The sequence below is a fragment of the Parasteatoda tepidariorum genome, chromosome X1 (genome assembly GCF_043381705.1).
Source record: "Parasteatoda tepidariorum isolate YZ-2023 chromosome X1, CAS_Ptep_4.0, whole genome shotgun sequence".
Lineage (NCBI taxonomy): Eukaryota > Metazoa > Arthropoda > Arachnida > Araneae > Theridiidae > Parasteatoda > Parasteatoda tepidariorum.
In genome coordinates, this window is record NC_092214.1 from 29,516,846 (window position 1) to 29,535,965 (window position 19,120).

At 28.0% G+C, this 19,120-nt stretch overlaps 1 protein-coding gene across 1 annotated transcript in view; it reads right to left on the minus strand.

Annotated features, from left to right (window-relative positions):
* LOC107457166 (alpha-tocopherol transfer protein-like) overlaps positions 1-19,120 on the minus strand; it is a 43,505-nt gene that overhangs the window by 4,147 nt on the left and 20,238 nt on the right. The window contains exons 2-6 of the mRNA XM_016075260.4: positions 13,136-13,301; positions 10,693-10,852; positions 4,342-4,403; positions 3,133-3,326; positions 417-527 (exon numbers count right to left, since the gene is read on the minus strand). Of these exons, the coding sequence (XP_015930746.1) occupies positions 417-527; positions 3,133-3,326; positions 4,342-4,403; positions 10,693-10,852; positions 13,136-13,286 (678 nt within the window). The 5' untranslated portion in view covers positions 13,287-13,301. The remainder of the gene's footprint in view (positions 1-416; positions 528-3,132; positions 3,327-4,341; positions 4,404-10,692; positions 10,853-13,135; positions 13,302-19,120) is intronic.

The following is a 19,120-nucleotide window of genomic DNA, read 5'->3' on the forward strand; positions in this document are numbered from 1 at the left end:
ATATATATATATATTTATTTATTTATTTATTTTCATTTTCGCTTTTCAAACAAAATTATATTCGTTGAAAAACATTGAAAATTTCCCGAAAAAAACAACCAAATGCTATTAAAAAATATTCGTTTATGAAAGAGTTAGGGCAAAATAAATATACCCTCAAAAACTTTCTTAATTAAATCTGCGTAAATATATTATAAACATAAAGATTGAAGGATATAACAAAAACAAGGAACGTATGAAATTTAAATCTCATTCACTTAAATTCACTAAAATGTCACTTAACTGGTTCTTCCACTAATCTCTTCAATTGCTTTGTGCGCAATATTTTCTTTTCAAAACATTTTTTTTCATCTTTAACTTATTTAGAACACATAAAGAAAGATTGAATAACCTATGGTATTTTAAAAATGACTTACTCTTTCTTGAAGTTTATGGCTTAAAAATGTTTTCAAAAATTGAAACAGAGTCGCCAAGTATTTCGGCACATTCATCCAATGTAGTTGCTTGTGTCGTAGTGGAATTGCTTTCTGAAATTAGGAATATTTCACTTTAGAATGTAGGTAACACTTTGTCAAACTTGAATCTATCGAATTGAATAGAAATTAGGAAACATTTCGGGGAAAAAACATGGAAACTCCAGAGTGCTTACATTAAACACACAAGAAGAAAATTATTCTGTTAAAATTACCATATTTGTATGGTAAAGAAATTACTGGTAAAAAGAAAGCGCAAAACAAATAAGTGAAAAATAAACATCACTATTCCTAGTATTTATTAGTTTATTTACACATTACATGCACATTAAATACCGTTTATAAGTCCTAGTCAAGTTAAAACATAAGGCTCAAGTTAGACAAACACATTACAAGGATTCATCTATTATAGTGTAGAGATTGCGGGTTCGAATCTCATTGCATCGCCAGATATGTATTTGTGGCATCTTTATCTATATTGTACAAACTGTACTTCAACTGGTGAAGAGATTATAAGCCGAACTTTGAGAACACAAATCTGCATAACAATAAATAAATATATCAAGAAACTTCTAGGGTTGCGACGGGATGCTTCAATTTTAGGAAGATTGAAAAGACCGGATGCGTAATAATTTAGTTACTGATTTCATTTAGCCTTGTCCAGGTATTTGCATGTTTACAAATGCATAATTTTTTTAGTTTTAAAGGTTGGTAGGTGTTTACTTATAGCTTACCTGCAAAAGAAAACCGACGAAAAAACAAATTTGTAAGCGTTTACTAAAAAAAATATAGATTATCAAACTGCGCAGTTTCACGTTATTTCAAATTATACTTTGTCAAAATTGCTTTCTTTTTTGTAACATTACCAAATTTTATCTCATTTACTACTGAAAAGCATGATAAAATGCTTTTTTTTTAAATTTCAAAGTTTGATATCTTCATATTTCAAAAATATGTACTAAAAATTTTAAATGCGACATTTGAAACAAGCGACATTTTTTTTAACAAGAAATTTTATTTTAAAATGTAGAAGATATAGAATAGAATTTTCGTAATAGATTAGATCCTTGAGAATTATTAAAAAAACTATAAAAATATGAATAATTCACTGAATAAAATGGTAAATAAATTCATGTAATGTAGATATTCACTATTATACTAAGGAATGATGAGCTTCATTAGGGAAAGAGAACATTCAATTAATCGGAAAATACATATTTATATCAAATTTCAAACAAAGTGTTTCTTAAAGATTAATCCTACTGTGTATATTTAGAATATTTATCAAAAATAAAAGCAGAAAAGTATACGCAATTAGAGTTGAGAATTTATATTACGAGAGAAAGGAATAATAAATTGCTATTGAGGAAGGCGGATGTGATAATCATCAAAGCAGGCTTTGTTTGAGTAGAAATTTGAAAGTGTTTCGAATAATTGTGTTTTAACCTTTCTCAGTTTCTTTCCGCAATCAAACCTGCTTTGTAGTTTCTTACATTCGCCTTTCTTTGCTGTGATTTGTTCGATTTATAAAGTGTTTTTGTTTTATCCTCGACTGTTTATTAGTTTGCGACTCCCAATGTGTATACTTTCTTGTTTTTATTTTTGATAACGATTCTAAGAATACATATTAAGGGCAGTCTTTATAGACTACCGACTGAATGTTCGTGAACATGCTTAAATGGCGTACATTTTTAAAAGGTCAAAAGTCTGAATTCATTTGAGCTCCTCCAAGAGAGCTTTTTTCGTTAGACTAATAAAAAGTAACATTAGACTAACAAAACTTTTGGAAATAAATAACTCATGCCTTCATGTTCTAAATTTAAAAATGTTCACTTTCAATGTTCGTAAAGTTATAAGATTTAAAATTTAAAGGTCAAAGATCTATTTAGAAGCAAAAGCTCATGAACATTAAGATTTAACACAGTTTTTTCTTTAACTTTTTGTAAAAATTTTGATTTTGAAAACTTTTTTAATTAGTCCTTAAAAAAATTCATTTATGAAAAAAATAGTACATCAAGGATTCTTTAGGAATGGTAATTTAAAAAGCATATACACCGAAGAGCCGTTACATTATGACCACCCTGCTAATAACATGTAGGACCACCTTTAGCCCTCAAAACTGCTGGCATTGATTCCACAAGGTGCTGATAGGTAGTCTGAGATATCTGGTGCCAAGCGCTCACCAACTGGTCCTGCAATTCCCTCACATTGCGAGGGGGTAGCGTGGCAGCACGAATTTGGTTTTCCAAGTAGGACCACAAATGCTCTATTGGATTAAGGTCAGGTGAATTTGGGGGCCAAGACATGACTTGAAAGTCACTGGAATGTTCCTCGAACCAATCCATGACGATTCGACCCTTATGACATGGTGCATTATCCTGTTGGTAAACACCATCCCCCGCAGGAAAAACTGTTGCCATGAATGGGTGAACCTGGTCTGCATTATGTTCAAGTATCTTTCAAACGTCAAGGATTGTTCTATGAGGATTATGGGTCCTAATGTGCCCCGTGAAAACACTGTTCCTGGGCTAGAAACCATTAAAATCTGGGCGAGCTCATTGTTATAGATGGAGGGTGGTCATAATTTAATGTCTCTTTGGTGTATAATGTAATGGCTCTTCGGTGCATGAAGTGCAAGGAATTGGTAATAAAGTCATACCTCTCCACTGTTAACCATTTTCTGCAAATCTCGAAGACCAACTAGAAGAGCATGACTTATGTGATACCCTTCTTGAGTAAAAATATAGCTGATACCTCGTTTTTGATTTAATTCACATTCCATGAGTACTTCAAACGCAAGAAGAAAAGACTTAAAAACATCAGATTGTTTGTGTCGAGACGAATCCAATGCACCTGAAAAAATAGAAGAAAATATTCAGATTCACTCAGGGATTTTCATAAAGACTACAAGTGTATCATATTTCGTATGAATCAGATAAAAAAAAGGTTAAAATAATCAGAAATTTTTTTATCTGAGAACGAATCAGTTAAATAGTATTTTACGAAAAGTGATCGCAATTCAATCCCACTCTACAAGTAGACTGATTTTTAATAATTGTTGTCCTGCTTTTGCCTTGATAGAATTGAATAATGTTTTGAAAAGGTTTTTATGTTTCCTCTCAACTGAACATTAATTTCTGAATATTTTTAATATTTCATTTTTAACAAAGATTATATTAAAGGTATTTATTACGGAACTTCCTGCATGTTTTAACATGAAATTTTATATTAACTTAAATTTAACCTTTTAAGTTCCCTTTGATATTTCCAAGTGTTTTTGTTAATTTAAGCATTTAATATCTTGTTCTCATAAGCGTAAGAATTATTTAATTCAAAAGCAGAATTATTTAAATTTTGATATTTTTCACACCTATGTTTTCCCCTGAGAATGCACTGGAGATATAGGTTTTAAATAATGAATTTGAATATTGGTAAATTTGTTTTTAATGTGTTGTATCATCTAGTGTTTTCTTCTTCTTTTTTACACATGAAGTTTTGAAGAGTTGGAGTTTGAAAGCTCTGCACCAGCGTTTGTTGAGGCTTTGTTTCTTGATTGCAGGGAAACACAAAAAAGAGTTTGCTGTTATTGATTATTAAGAATGTAGTTCATGATTCGAGAGGTTATGAATTTAAATGAAATAAAATATTCCTTTAATCCTGTTATTCTTACTTTTGCTTTATGGAAGTACTAATTATAATTTTATTTAACCAAATTCAGATTTTAGCTAAACTGAAAGCATCACCTTACTAAAAGCTTTCCCGAATATTTTATGCCAAAAAAGAAATAATAATATATGTTAAGCCTGCAAAAAACTGACAGAAAATTAATGCAAACTGATTTTGAATTATCTATTAAATGTTTACTTACCAGCGATACAGAACAAAACAACTCGTCCTTCTTTATCTCTCTCAGGTAAAGGAAATACATACCTGAAAAAATATGAGTTCTGTCGAATCGACATAAAAATGGCATCGCAAATCAATTTACAAAGTTCAAGTAGTATAAAATATTTACTTATTTGAATAGAAAAAAAATATAGGAATGAGGTATAAATAAGCAATAGATGGCAAAATAAAGACTAGGTTAACTTCGGTTAACCAGGCTAACTAGGTTATATAAATAAAGCTAAAACGACAAAACAGCAGAAATAATGACTTTAGGGTTGAAATACACAATGAAGGAAAGAAACACTTAGATGCAGAAGTTTGTAATTTCTTCAGCAAGTCTGTGTCTCCTTAAATCTGTAATTCGACATTAAAGAAGATGCTTCATTACTGAACCGAAACAAGTGTTTCTTATTTATATGGCATAATTTGTGCTCTTTTTTACTTTGTTTTAGTTTTAGTTATGCAATAGTAGGGTTCACACACACACACGAATGCTTCCCTAAGTATTCAAGTGTTGAAGCAAAAAATGAGTATATTCCACAGTATTGGCAAAATTATTTTAATAATTCCGTTTGTTTTTTGGCAAAATTATTTTAATAATTCCGTTTTTTTTTTTCTTATTTCAAGTTTGCAGTTAATTTTTAAAGAAATGATATTTTTAGAAGACATGAATCATTCCTAAAATGGTTCGTATACAATGTTTTGAGTCTATTAGAAAAAATTTCTACTCAACTGTAAAATATCTTCAAAAAATAAAAATTCTTCAACAATGACATGACTCAAAAACTAATGACGTCATCAATAATATTTCAACGACAGAATATTTCCTAAACATTTCTCTAAAAGTACGCTAAATTCCATATTGTTTTATTGAATACTTTCTGAGCTATGACAGTGAGAAACATGTTCGGGCAAAATTTTTTGAGTCGATGACTGTTCAATAACTTTATTTTAATATAAAGAGAAAAGCTATAACTCGGACAAAAAGTGCAGGGTATTGTTTCAGAAAATGGCAGTCGTAAAAATATTTGTATCCTATAAAAAAGGATTCGGGGTGCAAATTTATGAAATTATTTCTAAAAATATCTATGGTACTCTTTCAATTTTTATCTCTTCTTTTTCAGTAAATTTCAGGAATGATTTTCAAAGAGAATACTTTTGATTGAAAAATATAGGTATCGTAGTGCAAATTTGTGAAATTAATTATCAAAATGTCCATTGCATTTTTACATGTTTGGTTATTTTTTCACTAGAAGCGTTTAAAAAACTTGTCATTTCACTCGTAGCAACCATTTATACCTTGAAAATCGCAGTGCAAAGTTTTGAAATAACTTTCTAAACTGTTGATTATACTTTGAAACTTTTCACAAAGAGGTAAATAAATACATAATACCATGTTCTACTTAACTCTTAAAATATAAATATGCTTAGATTTTTTCATTTAATAATGAATAATTAATTGAAGATTGGCGATAAAAAATAAAATTTTTTTAAATAATTATTTTTAACTAACCCACCCAGCAATAACACTAAACAAATACACTAAAACAACACTAAAAAATTGAAAATAAACAAAGCACTAAAAAAATGGAATAAAAACTTTTTTGATATTTTTAATTAAATTTAAAGTAAAATTTAGTAATATTTAGTTTAATAAGTTAAAATGGATGCTTTTTTTTTAATGTCCTTGTTTTTCAAAGAAATTTCTTTGGATCCGAAGGAAATAAAAGAACTTGTAAATTTTTAATTTTCCCGTTGGTCTTAAAATGTCGAATATTAATTCCTATATACTTAAAAAAGAAAACAGTTTCAAATTAAATTTTTTTAAAAAATTAAAGATTGTGCTAAAAATAGGCTTTTACTATAGGGAAAAATACTTTTCCTTGTAGCTGAAGAAATTGAAGGCTTTCAAAATTTTGAGTTCTTCCGTTGATCTCAAAATTTTGTAATATTATTCCTACATGCTTGAAAAAGAAAGCAGCTTCAAATTAAACTAAAAAATTAAGACCAAACTAAAAACATAATCTTTCACTATCGAAAAAAATATTTTTCTTCGCATCTTGAGGAAAAGAATTTAAAAATTTCGTATTTTTCCGTTGATCTTTAAATTTTGTTATATTATTCCTATATATTTAAAACAGAAAACAGTTTCGAGTTATGATTTTAAAAAAATTAAAGATTAATCTAAAACATTAACTCTCGCTATCAGAAAAAATACTTTTCCTTGGATCTGAAGGAAATAAAAGGAATTCAAAATTTCGTACTTTTTAGTTGATCCTAAAATTTAGTAAGATTAATTCCTATATATTTGAAAAGAAAACAGTTTTATGTGAAATTAAAAAAATTAAAAGATTGGGATAAAAAAATAAGCTTTTACTATCGATTTCAATCTCATGCACAGTGTCCTTAACCGGAATTTTTTTTTTTAAAGTGAAGGCAAGTGTTTAAAGAGGTACTTTAGAGTTTAGGCTAGTCAATCATTACAAATAGACACGCTTCATATAATTTAGAAATTTACTTTGGTAAATAGGAATTAGTAAAAACAACTTATCTTTTCAAATTATCTCTACCACTTTTTACATTTTTCCTGATTGTGATCAGTCATTAGTTTCTTTTATCATAATTTAATATTTGTCTTAAAATCTCCTATTTATTTCTTGATTGCTTGATTTCCTTTAAAATAATTATAAACTAACTTCATTTAAAATGTTGTTAAAATGCTTTTAAACTTTCTTTAAAACTCAAATAAAGCTCTTTGAAAATTATGTAAGCACTTTAAAGCTATTGACTCACGTAAAATTGATTGATAGTTACAATTCAACATAAGTCAGAGGGACTAAGAAAATTTTCTCAACTTTCGTTTCCACGTAAGACAATTAACTTTGTTAAGCTAATGATAAACGAGAAAAACTTAAAGAATTTATAGTTCGAAAGGAATTTATGTATTTAATATTTAATCATTAATTGAAGTTAATATAAAAATTCCAATTATTTTCAAACGCAAGCATTAAAACATAAAATTTCAATGTCGATAAACATTTAGAAATATGTCCCATTTAAAAATTAATGAAATGCTATTTCATAATAAAAACGATAAGATAGAAAAAATAAGAAATCTTTCATTATGTCTTTTACATTTCAATTTAAGAAATCATTTTAATTTTAAAAAAGAGCTCTGAATTATCATTTTAAATGATTGTTTTTAAAGATAAGAATTTAGAAAAAGTAAAATTCGTAGTTATTTAAATATAATAATAAGGAATATTAAAAAATCTAAATTAAGAATTTTTAAAATACAAACATTAAAAATATCGTTTGGATATCAAACTTAAGAATAGTTTGAACATTGAAATAAAAGTTTTTAATTTCATGCTCTGTAATTATAACTATTTTGTTCTCTCTCTCTCTCACTTTTTTTTTTTTTTTTTTTTTTTTTTTTTTTTTTTTTTTTTTTTTTTTTTTGCTGAGTTTAAAAATGTATGGACAGAATGAAATGAAACTAAAAGTACGTTTTAGTGACATGCCAGTTGGAATGAAATATCTTTATTCTCCATATTTCTAATGAAAACAAGAAGTTTATAGATAGTATAATTCAGGTACGAATTTATGAATTGTAGATTAGAAAGCTTTTATATTTTATCACAATTTATGTTTGATTATATAATTTAATTAGACGATTTAATTAAGATTTATTCTAGCTCTTGACCGTTTTTGTAGCCGACTCCGGGGGAAAAAATAGAATGCATTAATTAGCATTTAATTCATTTTATGGAAGGGGTGGTGGCTGAAAAAATTAAAAACTACGCAAGAAATATTCTTACCTCAAATAGATGGTAGATACGTGAAGCACAACAGCAAATGTTGCTCAAGGGCTTTTATAATATCAGATAAAAATACCTATAAAGGCCTAATGTTCCTAAGATGAAGCATATCGAGTATTGTGTCTTAAAAAAGAGGGTAATACTGATGCTAATTTATTGCTATATTTGTAAAATTTAAAAGGATTGCGAATTATTTCTTTATAAAAAATATAAATGCTTCATTGTATCAATGGTTTTTTTAATTTCAAAAGAATCTTCACTGTATTACATTTAAGCTTCATATCTATGTATTCAGCTTTGTTTATGCAATTTCATTCTTTTTATTTTATTTATTTATTTATTTTGCCATTTATGTTGACTTGTACTGTCGCTTATTGTATACAACTCTCTTTTATTTGCTTTAACTGAAAGGTAATATGCAAAATATGGTAAATTAATAGAATAAAGAAATTTAATTTAAATAGCCCTTACATTTTATTGTCAATTCCGATTTTCTTGACAACATTTAAATGTAAGAAATATTTCATTAGTTTAAATAATAATAAGTTTATTTGCTTAATATATTATTAATTAAGGCTAATTATTTTGTTATTTCCAATTAATTTAACTAACTTTTATTTAATATTAGATAAATAAATTTATTTCAATTCGTTTCATTAATATAGTAAATATTAATTTGATTTTTAATTAATTTTTTAAATTTCATTAGAGAGCTTAAAATATTTAATTTTATTATTCTAATATATCTTGTTAGCTCCTTTATAAAAATACAATATAAATTGTCGACTTTAATCCATTGTTAATTAGTTCTTAAATACCTTAACTTTGGTTATTAATTAACGTAATTAATAATCAAAACTTTTTACATTTTTGTAAAAAATTTAGTTAGAGAGATTAAATTATTCAATAATAAATATCCTGACGTTTTTTAATTTTTTATTTGAAAAAATATCAAGTCAATTGTCGGCTATAATCATTTGATGTTTGATTAGATAATTTTTTAATAAATTTTTTAAAAAAATATAGCGTTATTTTATAGTGTAGAATATCGGATTGATTGGTTTCATATTTTTAACAGTTTAGGTCATGTCTACATACCCTGTTAGTGCTCCAAAATATTTTGTGATGAAAATCAGACAACATGGGCTATGGTGACGGATTATAGGGTTAATATATCGAATATTAATACTTCTATATTGACCTTTTTGATCGATCACCCTGGTGATTCAAATCGATTCATAATGTAATTAAAAACTAGATTTATTAGATGCTTTGCTTTTAAAGTTTTTTATACTATCTAACTGGCATCTTTACAAAAATGATTATTATAAATTTTAAAACCTCATATTTATATGCATAGTTAAGTAATAGATTTTGTACAAGTTGTAGTTATTTTGCATCTGGTACTTAATCTGTGATACTAGTAAAATAAAACATTTAATATGGTGTTTAAACAATCTAAAGGAACACTGATAAAATTTAAAAGAGCTTATGTTTATTATTTTAAAATTTCAATGTGGTGGCTGTTTCTCACGAATCGAAACCGATGTAGAAATTCGCACTAAACTCTGTTGCAAGTTAAGAAAAAACCATTATCCCTATGGAAAGACCCTGCTTGCATCCAAGTGCATCTAAATGGACGCCAAGCTCCAAGAGCGGGAGAATATTATCATCGCCAAATCTTGAAGAGACGCAGCACGGCCTTCTTTTTGCTTATAAAAAATAGCACGAATTTAATTTCTGTTCAACGAGTTTAACTTTTAAAAGCTTTTATATCGTTTTGAAAGCATAATTATATAATTTGATAGTTAAATAAAAATAAACTATACGCAGTAGCAGATGATTACTTAAATCCTATATTGCAATGGTCTTTTCGTAGCTTGCAACGGAGTATAGTACATTTTCTACAATTTAAAGAAAAAATAGAAAAAAAGCACTATTTCAAACTCACCTCAAAACCTTATTTCAAACATAAAATAGTGTTATTTTAAATCTACATATATCACACTGTTAAATTTATTTTATTAACAAAAATAAATATCCGAAATCCCACATATGATATAGAATTCATTTATTCGGTTTATTTTATCATCTGAATTACATTAAAAATTATTAAAGAAAATTTAAAAGTATGAAAAAAAAATTTCTCTTACTCTGCAAAATTAAAAAAAGGAATAATACGACAAAATTTCAATTTTGCGTGATTTTGTTCCATACAATCAGTTGTAAGGTATAACAATGCATCTAAAAATACGCCGGAACATAATGAAGTTCAAGAAAATGTTTAAAACTCATAACTTAGATTCGAAAAGCCTTTTTTTAAAGCTAGTTTTTAACAACACATTTGTCATGTAAATGCTAGATATAATTTTTGCAAATTTTACAGATTCAGGAATTCGAACGACACTTTTAACTTTTCACATTATTTTGTAATGTTTCAAATTACCCAAATCTACTTCCTCATGAAGTGAAAAAATCTTAAAAATATATTGAGTATTTTTAAAACTTACCCTCTGGATATAAGATCTCTTAGACTAGATTTTTGAATGTCTAGTTTCTGATAGGTCATTGGATATTTCGTTTTGTTAGTCAAGTATTTATCTAAGACTTGTTGAGCTAAATCAACCCTGTATTTTCTCATACGAAGAAATCGTAGTAAGAAATTGGCATCTGTAAAAATAAGGAAAGAAATTTATATGTGGATTCAAATAAACATCGGAATATTTCTTAGATGTTATTAAATGTGGATCATTTTGTATGGTTTAACCATGATATGATTAACACTTCTAAATTAAAACTCAACTAAAAGTAAACATTCTTAATAGTTATGTAACGAATTGCACAATTTTAGTTAAATGTATTCTTACTTCTGAGATGCGTTCAATTTAGAATTATTTTGTCAATTTATTATCATTACTATAATTAATTAAAGTTGATTGCTAAAAAAGAAAGTTTTATTTTTGAAATTATGGGGGCAGGAAAGAAATGTAGTTTCTGCGTATTTCTATATTTGTTTGTCATTTACTAGCTTATGCGCTTCAAAATTCATGCCAAAAACGTTTTAAGGTTAAAGTAGCTTGTTTACATGAGAAATTTTTTTTATATACTTTTTAATATATGTAAAACTATGGTGATTAGAGAATCCTATTACGAACTCGGAGGTCCTGGGTTCGAATCCTGCCTGCAGCTAACGAACATCACTCTTCCACATTTCTCTCTTCATGTGCATTTTGTTAAAAAATGAGTATGTGCTGTTTGAATTTTTAATATATGAGAATTTGAATACATTTTGAAGCATTTTTGCTCAATTTTGAGAAACTCTGTTTTACAGTGTACATATTTCTTTGCTGTGCAATCATTTTCGGAATTCTTTTCTTTGTTGACGGGTAATTCCATCATTACTGACGAGTGCAGATATAAATGCATATAACTTTAAATAAAAAAAAAATCTACCAGTTTAATAATTTTTGTTAAAATAACTCGGAATGTCACTTAAATTTACTCTAAATTTTATCACCTTACATTTACTTAACGTTTTTTCAAAAACAAAAAATAATAGTTAGCTGTTACTGACATAATGCAACTATTACACCAAGAGTTTATATTAAGAAAAGAATATTTAAACAGACTTTTTTTAGCTGAGTTATATGCATTTTAAGTCTGCAAATGCTACGTTCGTAATGATGGAGTTCCTCTATAGTTCAACTGCTTTGTAAAGTAATAAAGCCACCAAAAAACAATTATAATGAAAGTTATAAAAAACATTCCTTACACCTAAATGTTTACATACATAAATACATCATGTGTTATAAAAAATTACATAGATATTGATTCATATTAAAAGAAAATAATTTATTTAATTTTAGTGTCACTGGAAAAATTTTCAGCAGCTTTATAAATTTAAAATAACACTGAAGAGAAAAAATCAAACGTTCTATCATCAAACATTTGTTTTGAAAATGAAAAATAAAGTATAAAGCACACAGACTAATATGAAACAAACATCTAATTCATTTAAAAGTCATTTATATAAAAAAAAGATGCATTTACATGACCTCATGTCATACCTTTTTTTTAAAGCGTTTGGCTAACTTTCATTGAAAAATACTGTAAAGTTTAATAGCAAAAGAGCTAGAAGGGGCTGCACTGAGCTTAACAGTAAAAAAAATCAAATGGTATCGTAAATTAAGTCTGTTGAAAAATAAAAATTAAATAATTTGAAAAGATAATTCGGACAATTAAAGGAAAGTATGTATTGTTGAGATAATAGAACCCGTCCTTCCATGAAGCAAATATACCTCCTGAGCACTGAAAGACGTTAGGATAAAGATATGAAAATGCTACAATGGAATCATTTACGGTATGTAATACGGTACCACCGTATGTAATATGTTAATATCTGAGAAACAACATGATAAAATGCTATTTGAACCCTTTCTATAATTCTCTTAAAGTATATTTTGAAACACGAATTATCACTTTTGTCATGTCTGTCTGGTAACGTTGTGATGATGCAAAAAGCTGATCAAGCTCAAATAAAAGCTAACTGATTAAAAGTAATTAAAAAATAATCTGCCACCTTTAAAAATGTGAAAATAACTAAAACTTTCTAATTTTTGCATCATATTTTTCCCTGCTGATCTAGAATATAGATATTTACTCCCGCTCTAATCTAAATGCAATTTTTCAGTAATATAAGTACACTTAACTTCAAGCGACATTCTAAAACATGTTATTCAAAATCGCAATATTAAAAAGAATAATTCCTTCTTTTTCAATTTTTCGAAATAAAATAACAAATGAAGTAAACTACTTTTGAAATAAATAATATTTGTTGAAATTTCATTTGCAATGACAGAGTTCATGCACCTTAATTGTTTATTGTAACAAAGGGTTTAATGCTTTCTTTAAAAAAAAACTAAATCATGGAAGATTTTCTAAATAATAATCTACCAAGTCGGCAATTGATAAAATGGGGTTGAGATTTGACCCAGTCTCTCATTTCTTGCAAACAACGTTTACGTAATTCTTCTGTTTCGTTCAGGTCATCTAGTGCTTCTTTTTGCTCCTCAACAGCATCAAAATATTCCTCTTTGCCACCCATAATGGGAGCTCTAGCCTATAAAATAGATAAAAACAATAAAAATCAATTGATTTATAAAATTTTCTTAATGAGAAATCAACTGAAATTGCATAAAAAATAAAAATTGAGAACATATGAAAGATAAAATAATGTAAAGAACAATATAATGATAAAGCACATTTTCAAATGTTTAAGCAAGCCTTTCGGGGAAAAGTGATGCAATTTCTAAGTGGGTAACCGTTGTGGAATGTATCTGGAAAGTACATGGAGAAAAAAATTTTTTTAAATTACCACACTGTATGGTAAATGCATTTCTGTTTAAAAAAAAACATAATTCTGGTTATAAAACCGAACTATACGGTATTTAAACCAGTCATTTCGTGGTTTTTTCTTTCATATGGTAATGGTTTACCCCAAATTCCGGCTTGCAAATAGTTCTTATCACCACACGTTTAGTAAAAATATGAAACTGAAAAGTAAATTTTACCAAATAAATGGTTTTTATGCCCTTCTCTAAAGTATCATTATAAAATTACCAAATTTTACTACATTTACTAAATTTTAACATATATTATAAAACAATTGTTAATTTTACTAAAAGTCATTACGAAAGCGCCAAATTCTCATTGGGCCAAAAACACGATAAATTGTATCATATTCAACTGAGTTTGATCGTACTTTTTTCCTCTGTGTTCCTATCTGGAAAGAATACTAAGAAATAGTTTGGCGAAAAAAATGTCTCTTCTAGAAAAATTGTGCTTTTCACTACATTGCTCCAAGTCTCACTGAAATTTTTTTACGAAAGTAATAACGTTTTATATCCAGTATTTAGTTTTTTTATTTCTGATTTTTAATAGTAGATATAACTAACAGAAATACTTTTTGATTTTAAAATCTTATATTTAAGTTTAAACTTTATAAATATATTCCTTGACGAAAGTAAGGGGAGGAAGAGATCTGTAAACAATACTAAGGAATAGCTTGATGAAAAAAAAGTCACATTTGGAAAATGTGTCTCTTATCTCCAAATTGCCTCAATCTTTCGTATTTTGATTTTTTTTATTATTTCAGTTAACGTTTTTATATAATATGAAATTAAAAATTTACATAACTATCAAAAAATTTTATAATTACGAAAATCTAATATTTTTGAGCATCGTGAGATCTTTTATTATATATTTTACTTCATCCAAAGTTTTCCATTTAAGAGAACTCTTCACTAGTTTTTAATGTTAAAGGTTTTTAAATCCTTTTCAGTATCATCCAATTATTTTAAATAAAGAACTAGGAATTCAATTTACTTGCCATATTCTTCTTTAAAGATATCAATAATGCTCATATTTTAAAGAGAAGGGAAAAAAACAATTTTTCGTAAAAAAGATACTGATACCTTTACGAAATCTTGAGGGGTCTAAAAGTTTTTAAAAGAAAAGTTTTGTTTCTGAATAAAGTATGATCAAATTTTGCTTTACAAGAATTATTCAATATAATATTTGCTTAACAATCACCATTTTAATTCGTAGATCCCAATTACGTTGACTATTTAACAGCGTTGACAGCGTGTTTTTAAATGTTTTTAATCTATTTTTATTGCTTTTTTTGCAAAACCTTAGTATTTTATTCTGAATTTTTTAATAACGTTTTTCTTCAATAAACGAACGAAAATGGACAAAAAATTATTAATCTTAATTTTTTTTTGCAAAAAAAAAAAAAAATTTAAGCTTAACTGACGAGTGACACTTTGTATTTCTTTTTTGTTAGATTTACTGATTCAAAAGTTCGAAATTATAATGTTTTTTTATTTTTTTTTATTTTATTTGCCTACTGTGAAGAATTTTCTGATCTAAATGAAATTTTAGAAACTTTTTTAATGGGAAATAATGCAGCAAATATTATTTGGTCACATGTATATGAATGTTAGGTTTTGTTACATTGTTGTCAGCTACATAAGTCTAGAAGTATCTTAAAAAATACATTGAGTCACTCTCATAATACTTTCTAACGCTTTTCATTCGAAAAACAGATAAAATATTTCTTTCCTGGAAATAGATAATACAATTCTGTTTATTTTTCTCGCAAGTCCTGTCATTGCATTATATTTAGAAATATCTTTATTTTTATACCAAGAAAAGATATTGCATTACATTAAAAATGTCAAAAGAGGTATAAAAGGTTCGTTTTATTGGTTCAAATATATGAATAGAAATCAACAATCATTTCGAAGAATAAATAATACAATCATATGCGTTATTATTTATGGCATTTAAAAGTGATTTAGTTAGAACTATTCATGTTTACAATAAATTTTTGAACAAAGTTTATTTAACTCTGATAGGTGATGTTTCTGACCCTAAAGTCATTTTTGTACATCAAGATACATTCTTAAGCGCGTTTGCAAAATTTCAAAATCAATTTGTAAATAATTGTTTTTTCATATAAAATATCACTTTGCTCAGGACCTATCGCACCTACTAACAAAATTTTTGTTAATCTTGCTCACATTTTAATAAGTTTGTCTTTAAAATTCATTTGCTTTTTTTATTTACGTTCAAAGTTTTGGTTGATAATTTCTTAAATGTTATGCTTTAAATATCAAACATTCTAAGTGATTTTTGAAGAAAAACGATGTTTCTAGAAAAGTACGATATTCAAATAAGTTGTTTGTAAGAAAATCAGCAATAAAGCTTTTTTCATATGCAATTATAGAAAATTGCTCTTGTCATTTCTTAGATATCAGGTGCAGTTTTTTAGACGTAACTTCAGACTTTCCTTTTGATTGAAAAAAACACTTTTATGAGTTAGAAGAAAAATACGTTTTATACATTTAAAAAAATATTATGAAATAATTATATAAATTGTAAAAGTAATTGTAATTACATAAATTTAAAAAGTGCTGTAACTATAATTTCTTAGTTCTTAGAAATGTTTCGTATACTTTTGATGTAATTTTGATACTATTTTAGTCTTTGTAAATGAAAGGATGCCAACTGCTTTACTTCTGGTGAAAGATTTTATAAAGTATCAGGAATTAAAAGCGCACTTCATATAAACTTTTTATTTATTTAAGGGTAGTTGTGAGCAAAATAATTTTAAGTCAAATTTTCTAAACCAAAATTCCAATATTGAAACTTAAATTTTAGTATCGCTTAAAAAACTTTCTCCCCAAAATGGGCAAGTTGGCCTCTTTATAAATAAGCAAAAATACATAAAGTGAAGTATTATATCTACGATAATATCACACAAACTATACACACAATTATATGTAAAAGTACATTTAATTTAATATAAAATAATTTCATGAAATGATACTTGATTTGAATTGATATTTGAATGATATATTTTGATTTAGAATGCAAAACAAGAAAGCCAAAGTCATTTCTAAACATTTAGTAAGAGTAAACAGGACTATATCCTCATGAAAAATAGTTTAAAAGTGAGTTTCAAGAAGGGGGGGAGGGAATGAGTCATCTACCATAAATTCAGATTAAGATAAAAGTTTATATTGAGACAGACATTTTATTATCTGACTTATCTTTTTCTCTGTTTATTAGTTTAGCGAGGAGTCATATTGTTCTAAATTTAAAGACTTGTTATTGATACATTATCATTCGCACTAAATGTAAATTCTAATAAACAAAAAATGCTTAATGTCAAAAACAATTCACAATAATTACCTAATTACTTTATCCTTATTATTAATTACCTTTATTATCCTTACCCAATCATGATAATCACTATAATTTGCATACAAAAAATAACATGCATAATTTTAAGAAGGATTTTATAGTACACTACTGGCCATTAGGAAGGAATGCAAATAACAGAATGATATTTATTGGGCACATGCATTATAGTTCCAAGAACAAGTGATTAAATTTTCAGGATATTTGGATATATAGATCCTGAGAAATTAGTACTCAGAGCAGTCTCCCTTAGCAGCAATAACAGCAGTTATTCTCCACGTCATCGAGTCGAACAGAGATTGGATAGCATGGACGGGTACAGCATTCCATGCAGCTTCAACATTATGACACAATTCATCGACCGAAGTGAGTGACGAGTGGTGGTGTGCCAGTTATTCGGCAACCATTGACCAGACGTTTTCAATTGGTGAGAGATCGGGAGAACGCGCTGGCCAGGGCAATATGCGAACATGTTCTGTGTCAAGGAAGGCCAGGACAGTGCGGACAACATGCGGTCGTGCATTGTCCTGCTGAAACGTAGCGTTTTGGAGATGCCTCGAAGATAAGGTAGATCAACTGACCCTAACACATCAAAAATGCAACGGCTGATTTTCAAAGTGCCTGCAATGCGAACAAAAGGTGATCGAGACGTGTATCCAATGGCACCGCATACCATTACTGCAGGTGATGGGCAGTATGACGATGTCGAATGTAATCTGCTAATCTGCGTTCTCCACTATGCCGCCAAACACGTATACGACAATCATAATGCTGTATACAGAACCTGGATTCGTCTGAAAAGACGACGTCATGCCATTCCTGTGTCCAGGTTCATCGTTGATCATATCATTGGAGGCGCTCCTGCATGTGATGCAGCGTTAAGGGTAGCCGAAGTCATGGTCACCGTGCTGACAGTCCATGCTGCTGCAAACGTCGTCGAACTGTTCGTACAGACACTTTTTGTCTTGCAAAAAACCCCATTTGTAGACTCAGGGTTCGTGACGTAGCTATACGATCTCTTAAGGCCATGTAGATGACGTATCTGTCTTCTCGGCTGTCAGTGATAGGGAGCCGCTGAGATTCTGCACGGTGTTCCATATGACCTTCATGAACCCATCGATTCCATATTCTTCTAATAGTCATGGGATCTCGACTAACGCAAGCAGCAGTACTTTGGTATGATAAACCACAATACCGGCAGGCCTCAATTCCACCTCAATCAAACTCAGACACGTGCTGGTAAGCATTTTTCCTTCTTACACGAGGCATAACAAAAACTTTTCTACCAAAGAACAATGCTCAAATTCAATTTCTGCATGAGAAATTTACTGTCAAATCTCTTCTTTTATACGCATGGTAAGTGTCGCTACCGCCGCCTGCTTTGCATGAATGCGCTGATAAGCTAATCATTTGCATACCACAACATGCTTGATCCCTCCTGAAAATTTCACGTTCGTGGTGCGTCGCCTTCCTGGAGTAGCAATTTTAATGGCCAGTAGTGTATATTGATGGAAATTACGTCAAAAATATTATAAGTACATACACAGTTACTTTACACATTTTTACTTAGGAATAAATTTTGAAGTCTGCTGACATTAACTTAAACTTTTCTAAATTTATTGATTGGAGTAATTTATCTTTTCACATTTGAGAGTTTTTCTGCTATTTTTTAGTATATAAAATCTAAATACAAAAAATTTATAAATTAAATTTTCCTTAAATAGGTTTGAGTAATAGTGTTATTTTTCATCAATTTTTTTTACTTATATCATTGGGCCACTAATCATTAGATCATTAGGCAACGGACTCTCCAATATTTCTTAATAATTCAATTTAAATCATTAAGGGCAGATCTCACGTCCATATGAGCAGCATCATGGCTTGTCGCACAACTGTATTTTATAAACATATAAAATACAGTTGTGCGACATATCAAATTAAAAGGGAATAAATGGCTTCTATATTTGAACAGAAGTATCGAAAACTAAACAGCTTTTATTGCAGTAAAAATGTTACTTCAAATATTCCACACAACTAAATAATTTTATGATATAAATTTGAATATGTGATGCACTTGAAACTAACCTATCATGTAATGATTCATAAAACGAGTTTTAACGAAACATCTAAAAAAAGTTTTTTCCCTTCAGTAATTACACATTGAATTCCGAA